The sequence below is a fragment of the Megascapheus bottae genome, chromosome 3 (genome assembly GCF_031878675.1).
Source record: "Megascapheus bottae isolate mThoBot1 chromosome 3, mThoBot2.hap1, whole genome shotgun sequence".
Classification (NCBI taxonomy): domain Eukaryota; kingdom Metazoa; phylum Chordata; class Mammalia; order Rodentia; family Geomyidae; genus Megascapheus; species Megascapheus bottae.
In genome coordinates, this window is record NC_143511.1 from 15119334 (window position 1) to 15135589 (window position 16256).

The 16256-nt window shown below is 45.0% G+C and overlaps 1 protein-coding gene across 14 annotated transcripts in view; it reads left to right on the top strand.

Annotated features, from left to right (window-relative positions):
- The first annotated feature begins 881 nt into the window (after window positions 1-881).
- Window positions 882-16256, top strand: part of Tle1 (TLE family member 1, transcriptional corepressor) — a 98908-nt gene continuing 83533 nt past the window's right edge. For all 14 annotated transcript variants that reach the window (XM_090329580.1, XM_090329586.1, XM_090329588.1 and 11 more), the window contains exons 1-4: window positions 882-1411; window positions 2226-2326; window positions 3886-3949; window positions 4075-4119. In XM_090329580.1, the coding sequence (XP_090185706.1) occupies window positions 1388-1411; window positions 2226-2326; window positions 3886-3949; window positions 4075-4119 (234 nt within the window). In that variant the 5' untranslated portion in view covers window positions 882-1387. The remainder of the gene's footprint in view (window positions 1412-2225; window positions 2327-3885; window positions 3950-4074; window positions 4120-16256) is intronic.

The following is a 16256-nucleotide window of genomic DNA, read 5'->3' on the forward strand; positions in this document are numbered from 1 at the left end:
GTTGGGCGGGGCCGGCGCTGGTTAGCTCGGGAGTGTGAAACCGCGTGTTAATGTAACCGGCGCGAGAGGCGCGGGCGGCGGCGGCGGCGGCGGGAGAGGCGGCTGCTGAAGCAGCGGCGGCGGATACCCCGCAACCCCGGTTGCGCCACCCCCCTCCGTGTACGGGCGGGACCTGTACCACTTGCCGGGACCTCTGACTGTCCGGTGGTGACCCAACCCTCGCCGGCCCCCGCCGCCGTGACCACTCCGGACTCGTCCGCCGAGTTTGCCGGCCGAGGAGGGAGGCCGAGCGGCGGAGCGCACTCCGGCTCCCTGCACTATCTCGTGGATATCTTCGCCCGGGTCGCCAGAGAACTTTGCAGCTGGACTGGAGCTCCCTTTGCCGGGAGGAGGACGCGGGGGAAGGAGAGAAAGGAAGCCGAGGAAGAAGGGGCTTAGAAGAAGGGTCCGGGCCAGCCGCGCGGGGCGAGGCGCCCCGATGCGTCCCCGGATCGAGGAGCAGCAGCGGGCTCTTTCGGGGCTTCACTGCGGGGAGTAGCCCCGTGGCGTCCCGGAGGGTTTGTGCAACCGCGGAGAACACCGAGTGCCGGTCGCACGGGGCGTGCCGAGCCGCCCTCCCGGCGGCGCGCCCTCCGCACTTTTCTCTGCCTCGTCATCCCCTTCTCTTCCCCGGCCGGGGCTGAGGCTCGGGACTGCTGCGCGCGCGCGCGCGGGCGGATCTTCTGATCCGATCCCGATCTCATCGTCTCCCCTTGGAGCTCCGGGGCCGAAACCGCGGTTGCGGATCCGCTGGGGTTTGTTTTGAGTGTGGGGGATTCAGCGGGGGCGGCGTGCCACCTGCACCTCGCCCGCTGCCACCGCTGTCGCGTGTGTGTGTGTGGGGGGGGGGGGGTAGGAGAAGAAGAACCCGGAGAAGAGGCAGAGATCAGGAACAGAGCAAAAGAGAAGAAAAGAAAATAGCCCGTGTGGATTTGTGTGGGCGCGCGGATCGCCGAGGGCGGGGGTTCCAGCCGGAGTCGCCGCCCCCCTCCCGCCCGCACCTCCGCCCCGGGAGGCCCGGACCCCCGCGGGTCGCACCGTAACCCCCGCACGCGCCGTCCCGAGGGGGGCTTGTGGCGCCACGTAGATTTCTTGAGACAGCGGGGCCCCGGACGCCCCACGATGTGGCCCTGAAGGCGGGGAGCCCGCACCGGCTGGAGGAGCAAGGAGCCGGCGCCCAGTGCCCAGTGGCCCGGTGTGTGCGCCTCGCCGCGCGCGCGCTCCCCGCACCGTCCGCGTCCGCCCGGCTTCCTGGCTTTAATTTTTTTTTCCTTCGGTGGGATTAAAGTTGGAAATTGAGCGGAGAATTGAGTTGTCCGGGAACAGAGCCGCGGCAGCCGCCAGAGCGATGTTCCCGCAGAGCCGGCACCCGGTAAGTCGCTGCAGGATAGGTGGGAGTGGGGTGGTGGTGGTGGTGAGGGGCTCCCCAGCCCAGAGAAAAAGGGCACGCGCATCCCGGCGGTGTCCCGTCGCCCGCAGTGATGCCAGCCTTGGGGACGCCGTGGGGTGGGAGTCCTGGGCCCTTCCATCCAGCCTACGGTGGGCAGTATGTTGAAACTCAGTTTCACCCCCTTGGCTTTGAGGCCCCTATAGCTTGATGTCTAGACGGGGCGGACGCGGGCGCCTGGGGAGGTTGGGGTCCCCTCCCCTTTCTCCTAGCGCGCCCCCCCTTTTGTTTCTCGTCTCGCCTATTTACATGTCAATGCGGACCCTTCTCCGGTGCGCCCGGGGGGTTGGCCCGCTCACTCTGGGAACCTGGAGCTGGAGGGAGTTGTTTTTCTTGTCTGGTCCCCCCTGGGTCATCGTCACCACCCCCCCTCCCTTAGGGGCGGTCACGGAGGCGACGTCTGGTCGGGCCTCGGGCTGTCCCCTGGCCTGGGTTAGGGTGACCCAGTGGCACTTAGCGCAATTCGCCCTGGAGGCCTGGTGGGGAGCTTCCGAGCCTGTGGCTGGGGGCTGTAGTCGGAAGGTCCACTCCGTCCTCCTGCTAAAGTGAATCTTCACCGCGAGTTGGAGATTGCATTTATTATTTTTTTGGGGGGGGGCGAAGGGGGATCCTGTTTGCCGCCAATTTTAACTGGATGATTTTTGTTGTTGTTGTTTCTGCCCTAACCCCTCCTCCCTCTCCTGCCTGCCCTGCCCATCCACCCGCATCCTCCTCGGTCCCCCTCGCCGGTCGCCTTCAGACGCCGCACCAGGCTGCAGGCCAGCCTTTCAAGTTCACCATCCCGGAGTCCCTGGACCGGATTAAAGAGGAATTCCAGTTCCTGCAGGCGCAGTATCACAGGTGTGTGTCAGGCCACGCCAGGCCAGTGGTCACCCAGGAGGCCCCGTGTGCCCTTCTTCACTCCAGGCCCGCGGCGGTGGCGGCTGTACTTAGTATCTGTGTCCAGGCGGTGGCGTGTGGAGTCGCAGTTAAGACCTGTCATTCATGTTACCCCCTTTCCCGGCTCTTTCCGGGCTGCCTCCTCTCTTGTCTCCTCCTCCTCCCATTGTTTCTCTTTTGCCCGTTTGCCACGGTTCCAGGGAGTCCTTTTTCGTGTATTTAGGAGTTGCATGAGAACCGTCAATATTTGCACTTCATTTATTTATCTTGTAACAGGCTGAGCTGAAACATTGGCTCAATCGATGCTTCAGTGCTCACGGCGCGCGGGGGGGGGGGGGGGGGGGGGGGGGGAGTATGTTCAGGGAACCAAAGCCATGTTGAAATCTGCTGTTTGCCATAGGAGAAAATTGGGTTGTCTGAGACAAAGTCCATCTCAGGCAATCAGATGCTGTTAGCTAAGTCCATCTCTAGTGGCCATGGATGAAGGGGTGGCTTGGGAGAAATCATACACACTTGGGCTTCATTCTTGGTGGTTTTGTGTAGAACAAGAAAATGGAGCCACATTTGTATGAAGTCTCAACCTGTAAGGATTTTTTTTAAAATTCTATTTTATTATGGGGTGATGTACAGAGAGGTTATGGTTACATTCCTCAGATAGTGGGAACATTACTTCTTGAACACCGTTACCTCTTTCCATGTTTTTCTCCCACTTTCCCTTCCCCCCTCCCAATCATGTAAGGATTTCTGAAGTGGAAACTGCCCATAGTGAATTGTCAAGATTATTTAACTTGTTCTTCCTATGAGCCTGTGGCTCATTGGAGCTTAGAAATAACTGTGAGGACAGTTTTTACTTTGTCATGGGTTGGGTGTGTATTTTCTTATTTTGTCAGGAGCTTTCTGATTATTGACCTTTTGTCTACTTGTAGATAATATCTCCAGAGCTTGAGACATACTTGCACACACCATGTTTCCCCAAGCAGGGAGAACTTCAACCCACTTCATTGCAGTAGCTCCTTGACATATTTTGGCAAGGATTTAGAAACCAAAGGTTTTTGGAAACCACCAACCATTGTCGTAACTTTACAGGTCACATTTTCAAGCCTAAAGACTGTTTAAGTTGGCACAAATGGTGCAGCCTATCCTGGAAATGAAAGACTATGTTTAAGAGTAGATTTTAGTGCAGTCCACAGAAGCTAAATTTTGATGCGAGGAAGTAGGGAACAGATGAACATGAGCAATCTGTTTTGAAGGATTTTTTTTTTTAATTCTTCCAATCGTACTAGGTATGCACCAAGCTGGACTTAAGCAGTAGCTGAGTGGAAGGTACTGTTTGCTTTAGTCCTGTCCCCCCCTTTTCCCTCCCCCATTAAACACAAGAACAAAGCTTTTGGGCGTTTACCTAGGTAGTTCATGGCTTTTCCAAATTGGTCTTTGTTTTTACTTGAAGTGCAAATATGTGAGGCAGATGTTAAAACAAGTGACCTAATGTTTACGCTAAGTTGCCTGCTTTGTTTTTTTAGCCTTAAATTGGAATGTGAGAAACTGGCCAGTGAAAAGACAGAAATGCAGAGGCACTATGTGATGGTAGGTATCACAAATTGAACTTTTTTTTCCTCCCCCTTTCCTCGAGATAATAGCAAATGTATGTTCTGAGTATTAGCAAGATGAGAGTTGATGAAATGCTTGGTTCTTTTTTTTTCTCTTTACAGTATTATGAAATGTCATACGGATTAAACATTGAAATGCACAAACAGGTAAGCTATTAGTTAAATCTCAAGCTCCAATGAGAAACCAGTTCATGTGATGTTACAGTTCTGGCTTTGTCCTTAGTCAAGGGCTATGAGGGGTAAATGCTTATCTGCTATTTTTCCTGTCTTCCTGAGAGTTGGTGGTAGGTTATTATGTAGCAAAGATGACTTCTTGACAGTTAACATTGGTGGCTTAAGTAGGTAAGAGGTGCTTTGAAAGTATAAACTGGCTTGTTTATAGGTAGATAGTATATAAGCCTCAAAGGTTACTTTTTCCATCTGGATGTATTTATTTACCTTGTTCCAAGATCTGGAATATCTTGTAGAGTTTGGTGATTTTTTTTTGCTGTTGTGGAAGGAAGTGTGGTCCCGTAGGGAAAAAGAACAGCAGTTAGGAGTTTCTCTAATCAGATTAAACAGGGTATAAGACTAACTGTGGAATATTCTTTGTAGACTGTGCTTTGGGGCCGCATGAGGAGACACTCAGGATTACTGGCTTATTAGCAAACATCCTTTTGAAAGATTTCTTGTTTGATGCAGGTTTGGCGATGGAAAAAAAAAAGCATTCTTTATAGCCTCAGCATATGTTGGGAGTTGCTTCAGTCCTAGTGGTTTTAAAAGCATGAAAAGATTAGTGACTGGAAAGCTCTAGCTATGACTATGAGTTTGCAAGTTCCCATAAAATTCACACTTATGGCTACTATAATGGTGTATAAAAAGAGTATTGAGCTGGAACAAGGCACTAAGGACCTCATAAGAGAAGAAAAGCTAAATGATTGCTCAGCCCAAAGGACCCTCAATTGAGTAGTCATTGTCTGCCAAAGAAAGCATTAATGGCAGGGTGTAAGTATTCTGGAGATATGCTGACATTCACTTTTTCATCAAGACGCTGGTACAATAAGTCTTTTAGAAATCGATTGCCTCTTAAAAAATTATCATCAGATGAAGTTGCACAGTTGGACACATTTCAAAGTACAACAATACAATTCTTACTTGATGTATATGTGCTATTTCATCTCAAACCCTTGTTTCATTAAATTAAAGAGCATAGCTGACCGGCTGGGGCACAGTGGAGAAATTGATTAGTTCAGCCTTCAGATCTTCCTTATATTCAAAGACTTTCATTAAGCAAGTGTGTTTCAGAGTTCAATTCTGCTTTTGTAACTCTGCACTCTTTGATTTTTAATTCATCATAGGTTTCATAATGTTATCGCATACATGAGATCCATTCTCAGATAGGTGTTTGGAAAGAGATAGCTAAGTTCAGGGCTTTTCACTGGTAATATCATTAGGCCTTTTAAAAAGTGCTGATTTTTTTGCCAGGTTGGTAGCCTTCTTTATATTAAGGTTATTTTTGTTTCAGTGACTTCTACCTTATGGGGGGGGCAGTTGTAATTTGTTGAGTAAATAGGTCAGAAGATCTACTGCTAACTTTGGTCATTTAAATTAATTATGCAAATAAGCTTGGCATAGGAGACTTATCCCCTCCCCCACTCTACATGGTGGGGTGAGTGTGTGTGTGTTTTAATCATGCCCTGAAGGGCCTTTTTTCAACCCCCCTTTTAAATAATAAGTATTCTGAAAGCATAAGAGGAGACTGAGTTGTTGTTTTTTTTTCCTCTTCAACCCATAAACTGCAAGGATTTAATAACCTCATTGAGTCTTTTACAAGAGAACACCACCCCTTTATGATGTTGTTTACTGGTGTTGGCTTTATTGGGGGAGGTAAAAGAGGTGTGTAATTCCTCTGGGTTCCTGTAGGGTACATGGTGGGGTGACCTTTTCTTTATCATGTAGGAAGAAGGGAGAGAGGGTGAGGAGGGTCAGGAGCCCTGTGGAGTGAAAATAGTTTTCTAATGAGTTTCTGTACTGTGCCGAGCATTTGTTGGTTATAACCCGTCTGTCTGTGAGCCACTGCACTAATAATATGCTGTGTATAATTGGCCCAGTAATTTGAAAAATGTGAAAAGCTGAGAGACACCATGTTCTTCATAGTAGGGTACTAAGCCTCCTGAAATTTAGTTTATATTGTCAATGCTGACAGACCCTTCACTAGAGTGGTGTGCAAAGGAGTGCTGTAATTCAGTTTAAAGTGGTCTTACATTTGAAAAACATCCTTCTGAATGTCACCCATTAATAATAAGTTCTGAGGAGGCATTTGGTGCTGCGAGTAATCATAATTCTTATTAAAACTGGTGACGTCTGGCCCCCAGGGTGTAGCCAGGCTCAAATTGATGCCTTTTGCCGCCTGATCACCAGCAGGGCCTAAGTGCTCATTATATTGTAGAGAGGGCCTTTGGAGCTCTCATTAGATTTGACAGGAATTTTCTCTAGGGGGAAACTGGGCATTAGTGAGACTCCTGACAGGCTGAAATTATTCCTGCTTTATGGCTTATAACCAAATGCTAGCCAGCCATCATCAGGGGACACAAAAAATTGTCATTTCTGACAACATCTTTGTTATTGAAAAAAAAATTGCAGCGATGGGGAAACCATCTACTGAGAGAGCTTTCATGCTGTTAAGATTTGTCTCTAGTGACAACCAACCCACTCTCCCTTCCCACCTTTCAGTGGGTTTGTCAGGAGGAGAGAATGTTAAGAGTTCAATGTCAGATCTCACCACGAGCTTTTCCATCTGGAAGTTTTAAAGTGGAAGCGCTGTCCAAATGAAGAATGGTATAATTGTGGTTTCCTGAGTTAGTGTGGTGCCTGTGGTCCATGTTATGTTGTGTCAACACTTCCTGATAAGCCTTCCCCTTTGCTTTCTCTGCTGGGCTGTGGCTGGTTACTAAAAAAGCAGCTTCTTGTTAACATTAAGACAATCCCCCCTCCTTTTTTAAGTTTTTTTTTTTTGGGGGGGTAGATCCTTGGTTATCCATCTCTATCCACATAGATAATAAGCTCATGCTACTAGGCAAGGGAGAAGTGGAAATTCTCAGAGCACTGGGGCTTTGGGGCCCATTGAAAGCTAGCAATCTGCTTGTTTCAAGAGCTGAACCTCAGCTGGAGGACAGTTGCTTTTCTGTGACTTTTGTATTATTACCTTTGCTATTCTTATGTATCTCACTCGTGTGTATTTTCTGCATGTTGAGCAAACCAGGCTCTAAGCTGGGGGTGGAGGGTGCATGCCTCTAATTCCAACTACATAGGAGAATGTCAAATAACAAAATCAGCCTAGACAATAGAACCACCACTCTCCAAAAATAAAAAAAAAAAAGAAAAGAAAAAGAAAAAGCAAAAAAGGAAAAAAAAAAATCTAACTTGGGTATCTGTGATTCCTGCCTGTAATCCTAATTAGGAGATGGAGGATTGTTATTCAAGGCCAGCCCCAGCATAGAGGTTTCTAAGTTAATCAGATGCAGAAGTACTTGCCTGATTTCCAGTTAGAAGGCTGAGATGTGAGGATTGGGGCTCAATAATCCTTGCTACTCAGGAGACTGATATCTGAGGATGGGGATTTGGAAAAAGCCAGGGCAAGAAAGCCTGTGAGACCCTAGAAGCTCAGGGATAGTACCCAAACCCTGAGGTCAATCCTTCCCCAGTAACACACACACACACACACACACACACACACACACACACACACACGTAGGAAAGATGATGTGTTCTGTAAATCCTTGGTTGTTGTTGAATAAGGACAAACAGCTTAACAGTTGTGAGCTCTGAGTTCTATTTCAGTAAGCACAGAGCTTTGGGCTATAGACATTTTGAGCTGAATTTGCTTTCATAATTCTGGTATTTGTTTAAAATTTTGTCTTAGAAAATTAAGTTATCCTGTAATATATAGTGTCAGTATGGTTTTGAAGTATTTAAGTGTGACAGTTAGAGGTTACTCTGAGTTAATTCCTTAGATGTGACATTTACTTCTTACCTGTAAGTTTAACTCTTTCTGTTTTTAAAAATCTGCTGTGTCGGGTCTGGGAGTTTGGTCTAGTGGTAGAGTGCTTGCCTAGCATGCACAAAGACCCAGGTTCGATTCCTTGGTACCACATGCATAGAAAAAAGCTGGAAGTGGTGCTGAGGCTCAAGTGGTAGAGCTCTAGCCTTGAGAAAGTCCAAGGACAGTGCTCAGGCCCTGAGCTCAAGCCCAGGACTGGCAAAAAAAAAAAAAAAATCTGTTTTGTTTCCAGTTTTCTCTTTTGGAGCTTTTTGGGGTGAGTCTGGGGGTGAACAGGGGCTCCCCACCACCACACACTTACCAGAAGTTTGATCTATCACTAATTTATGGTTTTAGGCTCATACTTTTTCCTTTTTCCCCCACGTTGCAAATCTTGGACCCTAATGTGAGGAGCTGGAGTATTAGGTACTTAGAGTTAAACATAAATTGGAGGGTAGCTGTCTATAGGATTTGAGTGGCCCAGCTTCATTTTCACTAGACAGGCTTGTCCTTTACAATCCTAAATTCAAAGAGATTAACTTCCTAGTGTATTTAAAGCCCGGACTCTGAGCTACAAGATTAGCCTGAAGGGCTGTTTTTTGTTTTTTAAATCAACAAGCAGAGCTGATTTCTCAGCACTTAACTGTAACTAACATCCTGGTCAGTGCTTCAGCAGTTGGCTGATTTCTGTTTAGGGCCAGTATTGGGATAAGGAGAATGAGGCCTCAGAAAACTGACATTGTGATTAATGATGTTTTCCTTTTGTGTTTTTGGTGGTATTGATAATTAAACTCATGGCCTCAAGTTTGATAGGAAGGTGCTCTGCCATTTGAGCCATATCTCCAGCCCACTTTGCTTTAGTTATTTTTGGAATAGGGTCTTTTATTTATTTACTGGTTGACTTGGACCTTAGTCCTCCTATTATAGCCTTAAGTAGCTGGATGGCAGGTGCTTGCCACCGCAATTATTCGGTGACTACAAAAATCTTCCACATTTCTACCTCCCAAGTAGCTGGGATTATAGGTGTGGGCCCCTGTGCCCAACTACAATTATTAATTATGTTTTTGTGCTGGTACTGGGTCTTGAACTCAGCTCCTGGGTGCTGTTCCTGGGCTTTTTTGTTCAAGGCTAAAGATGTTATCCTACTTAGTGCTTTATTAAGAAATGAAGAAAATTTGTCTCTTTGAGTTAATATTTAAATAAATCATTTTGAGTACTAGTTGAAAACTAAAGACAAATTTAGTTACTTGCTCATGGACCATTTTATATTTTTACCGACCTGAGTCTTTGTTCTTTGGTTATTTAATATATTGACGTCTTTAGAAGTGGATTACATAGGAAGAAACTGAGTTTCTTGGTTCTACTAGACTTCGTCAGATTATTCTCTACTTTCACCAACCCCAGTGCTTCCCATTTGTCCCACATTAAAAACAAATTGAAATTCTCACAGCTAAAATTTTTTTTTTTTTTACCAGTCCTGGGCTTGAGCTCAGGGCTTGAGCACTGTCCTTGGACTTTCTCAAGGCTAGAGCTCTACCACTTGAGCCTCAGCACCACTTCCGGCTTTTTTCTACATATGTGGTACCAAGGAATTGAACCCGGGTCTTCATGCATGCTAGGCAAGCACTTTAACCACTAGGCCAAACTCCCGGCCTCACAGCTAAAATTTTTACGGTAGGATAATTTTCATATTACCCTCCTGCCTGACCCCCTCCCTCCCCCCCAGCCTTTTTCCTTTTAGGTAAGGTCTTTTGCCTCAGCCTCCCAGATTCTAGGTTTATAAGTTTTTACCAGCACAACTGGCTGTAGTGCTTTGTGTATGTATGTACTTGAACTCAGGGCCACAGGGCCTAGGCACTTTCCTGAGATTCCTTTTGCTCCATGTTTAGTATTCTACCACTTGAGTCACAGCACTACATCTAGCTTTTTTTTTTTTTTTTGAGTTGTTTATTGGAGCTAAGAGTCTCATGGATTTTCTTGCATGGGCTGACTTTGAACCACGATTCCGAGATCTCAGCCTCTTTAGTAGCTAGGATTACAGTCTTGAGCCACCAGCACCCAGCTGTAGTGCTTCTTACATTTTATTTAGTTAATTGTTTTTCACAAGGGAAGGGCCTTTATATCTTCAAAATATCCCTCACTTAGAGTTTTGGAGAATTCTGCAGTAGCAAGAAGCACAGGATAGTTCTCTAGTTCTGTGAATATCTGTATATAGTGCATGTTTTGTAGTGCCAAGGGCATGAGGCTTGCCTCACTAGCAATTCTACCGTCTGTCACTGAACTATACCTTAAGTCCATCTTGATGCCTTTTTTCCTCTCCAGTACTGAGTTTGAACTCAAGATCTCACCCAAACCAGGGAGGTACTCTACCACTTGATAAGCACTCTACCAGATACTCTTCCACTGTATCCCGAGCCAGAGTGTGTGTTTGTGTGTGTATGTGTGTATGTGTATACATATATATATGAGTTGTAGAAATTTTATGGTTTGATTTGACCTAGGGAAACAAGAAGCAGGTCTTTGACATAAATTAGCAGATATATTATGTTCATTTGACGTAAGAAAACAACGATTACGAAAGTTATGTTTTCAGAGTTGTGCAGTTTGTAGACTGTCCAGTCACCATGTGTGTTTTGCAATGTTGATCTCATTTTATCGAATCGCTTATGATTTGGCACAGTTATGTATTGCATTGATTAACTGAAAAAAATTGAGAGTCATTACATTCTTTGGAAGCTTTGGAAGGATTTTACAATTATAAGTGTGAGCAACTGCTTCCCCTTAAAGATCTGACAGCTGATATAAAAAACTTAAATTTTTTTCTTGTAGCATCGCATAGATATGTATGAATATGTATGAGTATATGTATGCTACGGTGTCACATTTTGACCACTAAACACAGTAGTAGCAGAACACAGGTGGGTACAGGTTCTTTTTGTTCCACTGAAACTGGTTTCAGTGGACTTTTCATCTGCAGGGACGTAGAAGAAGGAGGAGAGTACAGGAAAGGTGAGAATTGTGTGTCTAACCCACTGAGCATCCCTGAAGTCTTCTCTCAATGTACTGGAGATACTTATCAGGTACTCATTATCCATTAGGTAGGTGGATTATTGTATGAGAATGTAGGTGTGTGTGTGAAATTGCACATCTTAAGTTGTTGAAATCCATGTGATACAAGACTCAGCTAGATCCTGGCACTCCCATTAGTTCATCCAGCAAGAAGTCTTAGCACAAATCGCCTAAGTTGTTTACTTACCCAGTTACCATTTGTATGGTAGATGAGTGTGTGTGTGTGTGTGTGTGTGTGTGTGTGTGTGTGTGTGTGGAGGGGGGCATGATATATCTGTGAGGAAAGGATATTTTAAATGGAGAAGCTAAAAGTGCTCAGAAGAGTCCTTGGCTTCCATGTGTCTCCAAGCTGTATTACTCAATGGGAGGACACTGGCTTGCATCGCAAACCCTTCTGCTTAGAATCGTAAGACTGTGCATGCTGGACAGGGCTGTGGCATCTAAGTTTTCTTCTTCTCACTCTGCCTCTCACTGTCCTCCTTCTGTGTCTGCCCCAGAGTTTTTTTTCTCCTCTACTCTTACTTGGCACTGCCCTCTGCTTTGCCCTGTGCCCTGTAATCCTGCCAGATGGGCCTCTTTAGGCTAGAAGTATGTATGGTGTTTTCCAGTTCCATTTTTATGTCCAGGCCGTATTGTCACACTTTATGTGGCTTTCCTCAAACTTCTTCAAGGTCCAGTTCAGACATGCTGCCTGCTTGCTTCAAGGCCTTTTGTGACTAACTGACAGTGGCTGGTACTGCTTGTTTGCTGTAATTGTAGTAAGGTTTCTTCATGTATTTCCTTTTTTACTATAGCTACATTGCTTATTTTGGAAGCTTGAGTGTGAGCTGGTCTACCTTCCCAGTAAGCTGTGTGTACAGCCTAGGTGCATAACATATGTGTACAGCATGCATACGTGTGTGTGTGTGTGTGTGTATGTGTGTGTGTATAATGAGCATATTCATGTATATTGTGTGAGTATAGCTACTATTGCAATTATTCTGGGCCCATAATATCTGAAAATTATTTTGTAGTAAAAGTGAATGCGTGTGTGTGTGTGTGTATGTATGTGTATCTTGTCTGTCAGTGTGTCTGTGCCTGTGTTTGATGGTTTGAACTCTTAGGGCTTCTGCCTACCTTTTGAATCAGGTCACCCAGTCTTTTTTTTTTTTTTGCCTTTTAATTTTAAGATAGAGTCTCCTTTTGGCGTGGGGCAGCTTGGATCACCTCTTACTTTCTTATTTATGCTTCCTGTATACTTGGGGTTACAAGTGTAAGCCACTATTCCAGCTTTTTTGTTGAGTGGAAGTTTTGTTACTTTGTGACCTGTCTGGCCTCAAACTGCAGACCTTTTGATCTCTGCCTTCTCAGTGGCAGGAATTACAGGCAGGAGCCACCACACCAACCCAGTTGTATACTTTTTTTTTTTTCATACAAACATATAAAGTAGTGCTCTGCTCAGTAATTTAGATTGTTTGTGTATAATTTAAGATTCTTCAACAAGCCCATGGAACCTAGATTAAGAACTTGAAACAAGAGTTCCCATACACAGCAGGTCCTTAGGCTAACAAATGAAACCTCTTTAGCTCAGTTCCAATAGTTTCATCTAACTACTTATTCTGTTGTTTTCTTTAGAACAAATGATTTACAACTAGGCCATCCACTGCGGCTTCTTAATGAGGAGCATAATTATAGTAATATATTCGGATTTGTACTTAGAGAACAGAAGTAGCATGCTCCTGAGGTCTGCGTTTTGCTGTGAATTGCGCATGCACACGCATTGCTGTCGTGGAAATGGAGTATTGGCTTGTTGCTTAAGGACGACCATAGCTGCCAATAGACTGGATAAATTACTTTGCAAGTCTCTCTTAAGGAATTAGCCTGAGCGTACTCACTCTTTTTCCTAACAATAAATAATCATAAGCATTAATTACTTTCAGTCTTTACGTCTTTCTCCCGCCACCCCCAACATTTCATTATGAAAAATTTCAAAGACACAGACATGGAGAGAGAAATCCACAGCACACATCCATCTTAAAGCCGCCCGCATCTCTACCTGTAGTCCAGACATTGCCATCTTACATTATTAGATGTACCGCCTGGATCTTACAGTGAGTGCCTTTCCCACCCCCACAATGCATCTGGGCAAGTTTGGAAAGGCTTACTAGAGAATCAAGACTTTTCTTTAGCTATTAGCCTTAATTAAGACCTGATGGGGAAGAGGGATTTCCATGTCTGTTTTTGGAATTTCATCATAACAGGTCTTTATGGTTGTATTATAGGTTGTTCACCGTTCCATGGGGTTACTGTGCATTCTCTTTTATTTTTGCTATCTTTATCGAATTGTACAAAAGGGTTTCAATTCAGCAAATGACTTTGTAAATACAATGCATCTTGATCAATATCACAGCTTCTCTCGTTTTGTCCCCAGTTACTGTGCATTCTTTTCAGCCTTCACCTGAAAGCATAGATTTGTACTTGCACAGAGAAGCCAGGCATGTCTTGGATCAACCCCTTCCGTCCCATCCTGTCCCCATCCAGCTCAGTCCCCTCTCCACTACCTCTGGCCCTTTAATGAAACTTTATAGTGTATTGCAATTTTAAGAGCTAACCATTGTGTTTCCTAGGGAAACAGCTGTAGAGTCAGTAGGCAGGAAACCAGGACAGACAGTTGCCAAAGGAGTCTTAATTTTGAACTTGTTTTAGTACAGGAACTGTCCAGGTTGGGAGTTGGTGGGAGGAGGAGAGAGGATTTCTATAGTGGGTGGTTCCAGGTGGTATAAAGTGTCAGGAAATAGAACCTCTTAGAGGCCTCTCAGCCTATGGAGTAGAGGCAAACCCCGGAGAACTGCACCCTTTGTTCCTTCCCACTGTCCTGGCTCTCTTGAGCAAATAGGTGGTCAGAGCCCCTTGCAGTTAGGACAGCCAGCCAGGGTATTGACATGTTCAGACACAATGGAAGACTGCATCAGGAGGCAGCCATTGGGATTTGCAGTAAATATATTACAGAACACAAGTGACTTGCCGATACTGCTTGTTTAGCAGTTTGCAAGGGCAATGGCAGTATGGATTTTTGAATTAGAAGGGAAGGGCTGTTCTTTCTCTGTGCGGGAACATCTAGTTGATGTCTGGGGAGAAAATTGATTTAGAGAACAAAATGGAGCTGCCTTTATTTGTGCCATTTGAAAGGCTTCTATGGATTAGTGAGTGGAAATAAAAAGGGTTCTTTGCTCCAGGAAAGGGGGGTCTGAGCATTGCTCTATGGCTTAGTATGGGATGGAGAAAGAATTAAGGATGGACCCCGGAGGTGGCTGGAGGGCCATCTTGTTTCCGTGCAGCCTGTAGCCACAGGTACCTGCTCCATACGCACAGTTCTTGAGTTTTGTTTTAGTTGAGAAAGGGCTCTTCCAGTGTAGTCCAAGTTGGCTTTAAACTCATGGTTCTCTTGCCTCAACTCCCCAAATGCTGTGATTAACAGGCGTGCCCCACCACCACACCCAGCCCTGATAGTTGTCTTTTTCAGCTTTCTGGCATTTAGTTTGTTCATTATTGTCGAGTGAGCTTTTTACTGTGGGATATTACAGTGAGTCTTCATAGCCCTGATTGTATACAGGAACTCCCTTGTCAACCCCCAGCCCCCGCCCCCCTTGGTGGAGATTTTCTCATTCCCCCTTAGGAAATGGGGTTAGGGAATGAGAATGGTCTGTTCCTTCTAGTGTGTGGGATCTGGATTAAGTTGGTTACACCTGTAGGAGTAGTTATGCTATTCCTGGCATGGGGTCCCTATCTGTTACCTAAATCTATTAGCAATCCCTTTTAATCTCCACCCTACCCCTGCAGTTGGCCTGCAGGCCTGAATCCATTTATGCATTGACCTCTTTTCAAGTCCTCTTTCTTTTCTGTGCTCCTTTAGTGTATTTCCTCCCAATTGTAAATCGTGTGTGTGTGTGTGTGTGTGTGTGTGTGTGTGTGTCTGTGTGTCTGTGTGTGAGAGTGTGTGTGTACACAGGCATGTCGGTACTGGGGCTTGAACACAGGCCCTTAGCTTTTTTGCCGAGGGTGGCACTTTAGCACTTGAGCCACAGCTCCACTTGTGGTGCTTTTTTCCCTCCCAAACTGGTCATTTGGAGAGAAGAATCCCACAGACTTTTCCTTCCATGGCTGGCTTTGAAGTGCAGTCCTCAGATCTTAGCCTTCTCAGTAGCTAGGATTAGAGATATGAGCCAGTAGTTCCTGGCTTTGTAAAGTCTTCTATTTGTTTCCTTCTAAGATTGGAAACATTTATCTTTAAGCTCAAAAAGAAAAATTAAAAAAAAAATAAATTAACAGCCACTACTTCTGGCTCTCTATTATCTAGAGTCTAAAGGAATTTAAAGTGCCTTCCTCAGGCCATCCAGCAGAATGTGTTTTTGGATAGGCAACAACTTTAAGTAATAAATATAACTACCAGGGAAAATGAAGTCATGATGATTTTTTTGTTTTTTTCATTCAAGAGGGGTGGATGGACAACATTTTTTTTTTTTTTTTTTTGCAGTGAGTTTGGGAAAGAGGTGTGTTTCAGACATTTTCCTTTTGTATGTGTAACTTCGGTGTGAAGAATAGTGTGTTGCCATGAAGAAGATAAGTGTGGTTGTGTCTGAATTAGGCTCAGCTGTTTCACTTGATAGAGAAAAAGTGTCTTTTAAGTCTGCAAGGTTTTATGCAGAGCCTTTTGAAGTTGTGGTTCTAGTTTTCATCTACTGTATGGACTTGAGACTTTGGCTGTCTGTTACAATGTTTATATGCTGATATTTGATATTTGATATTTTGGATACTTCTCTCATGAGGAGGAAGAAAAGCAGCCTTTGAGATGGGACATATTGGAAGTTTATTTTCTTCACTGATTTTTTGGGGAGATGATTGTGTTGTCCAGTTTGGTCTTGAACTCTTGGTGGAGCTTAAGTTACTTTCTCACTCACAGGCTGAGGGAAAGGAATGGGGTTTCTAAAGCTCCCCACTTTCCTTGCAAAATTAGGAACTTGAGATCTCCATCTGAAAAGAATTTCAAGAGAGTCTCACAAGAAGGAAGTTTTAGCAAAGGGTTTAGCATAACAGGATAAAATAGAGAGAAATAGGCAAAGGAGACATTTCCTGCTCCCTCTGCAGGAAATGGAAGTGGGGATTGGAGTGGCAGTCCCTCACTGCCAGTCTTTATACTTATCCTGTGGTCATGTCCTCT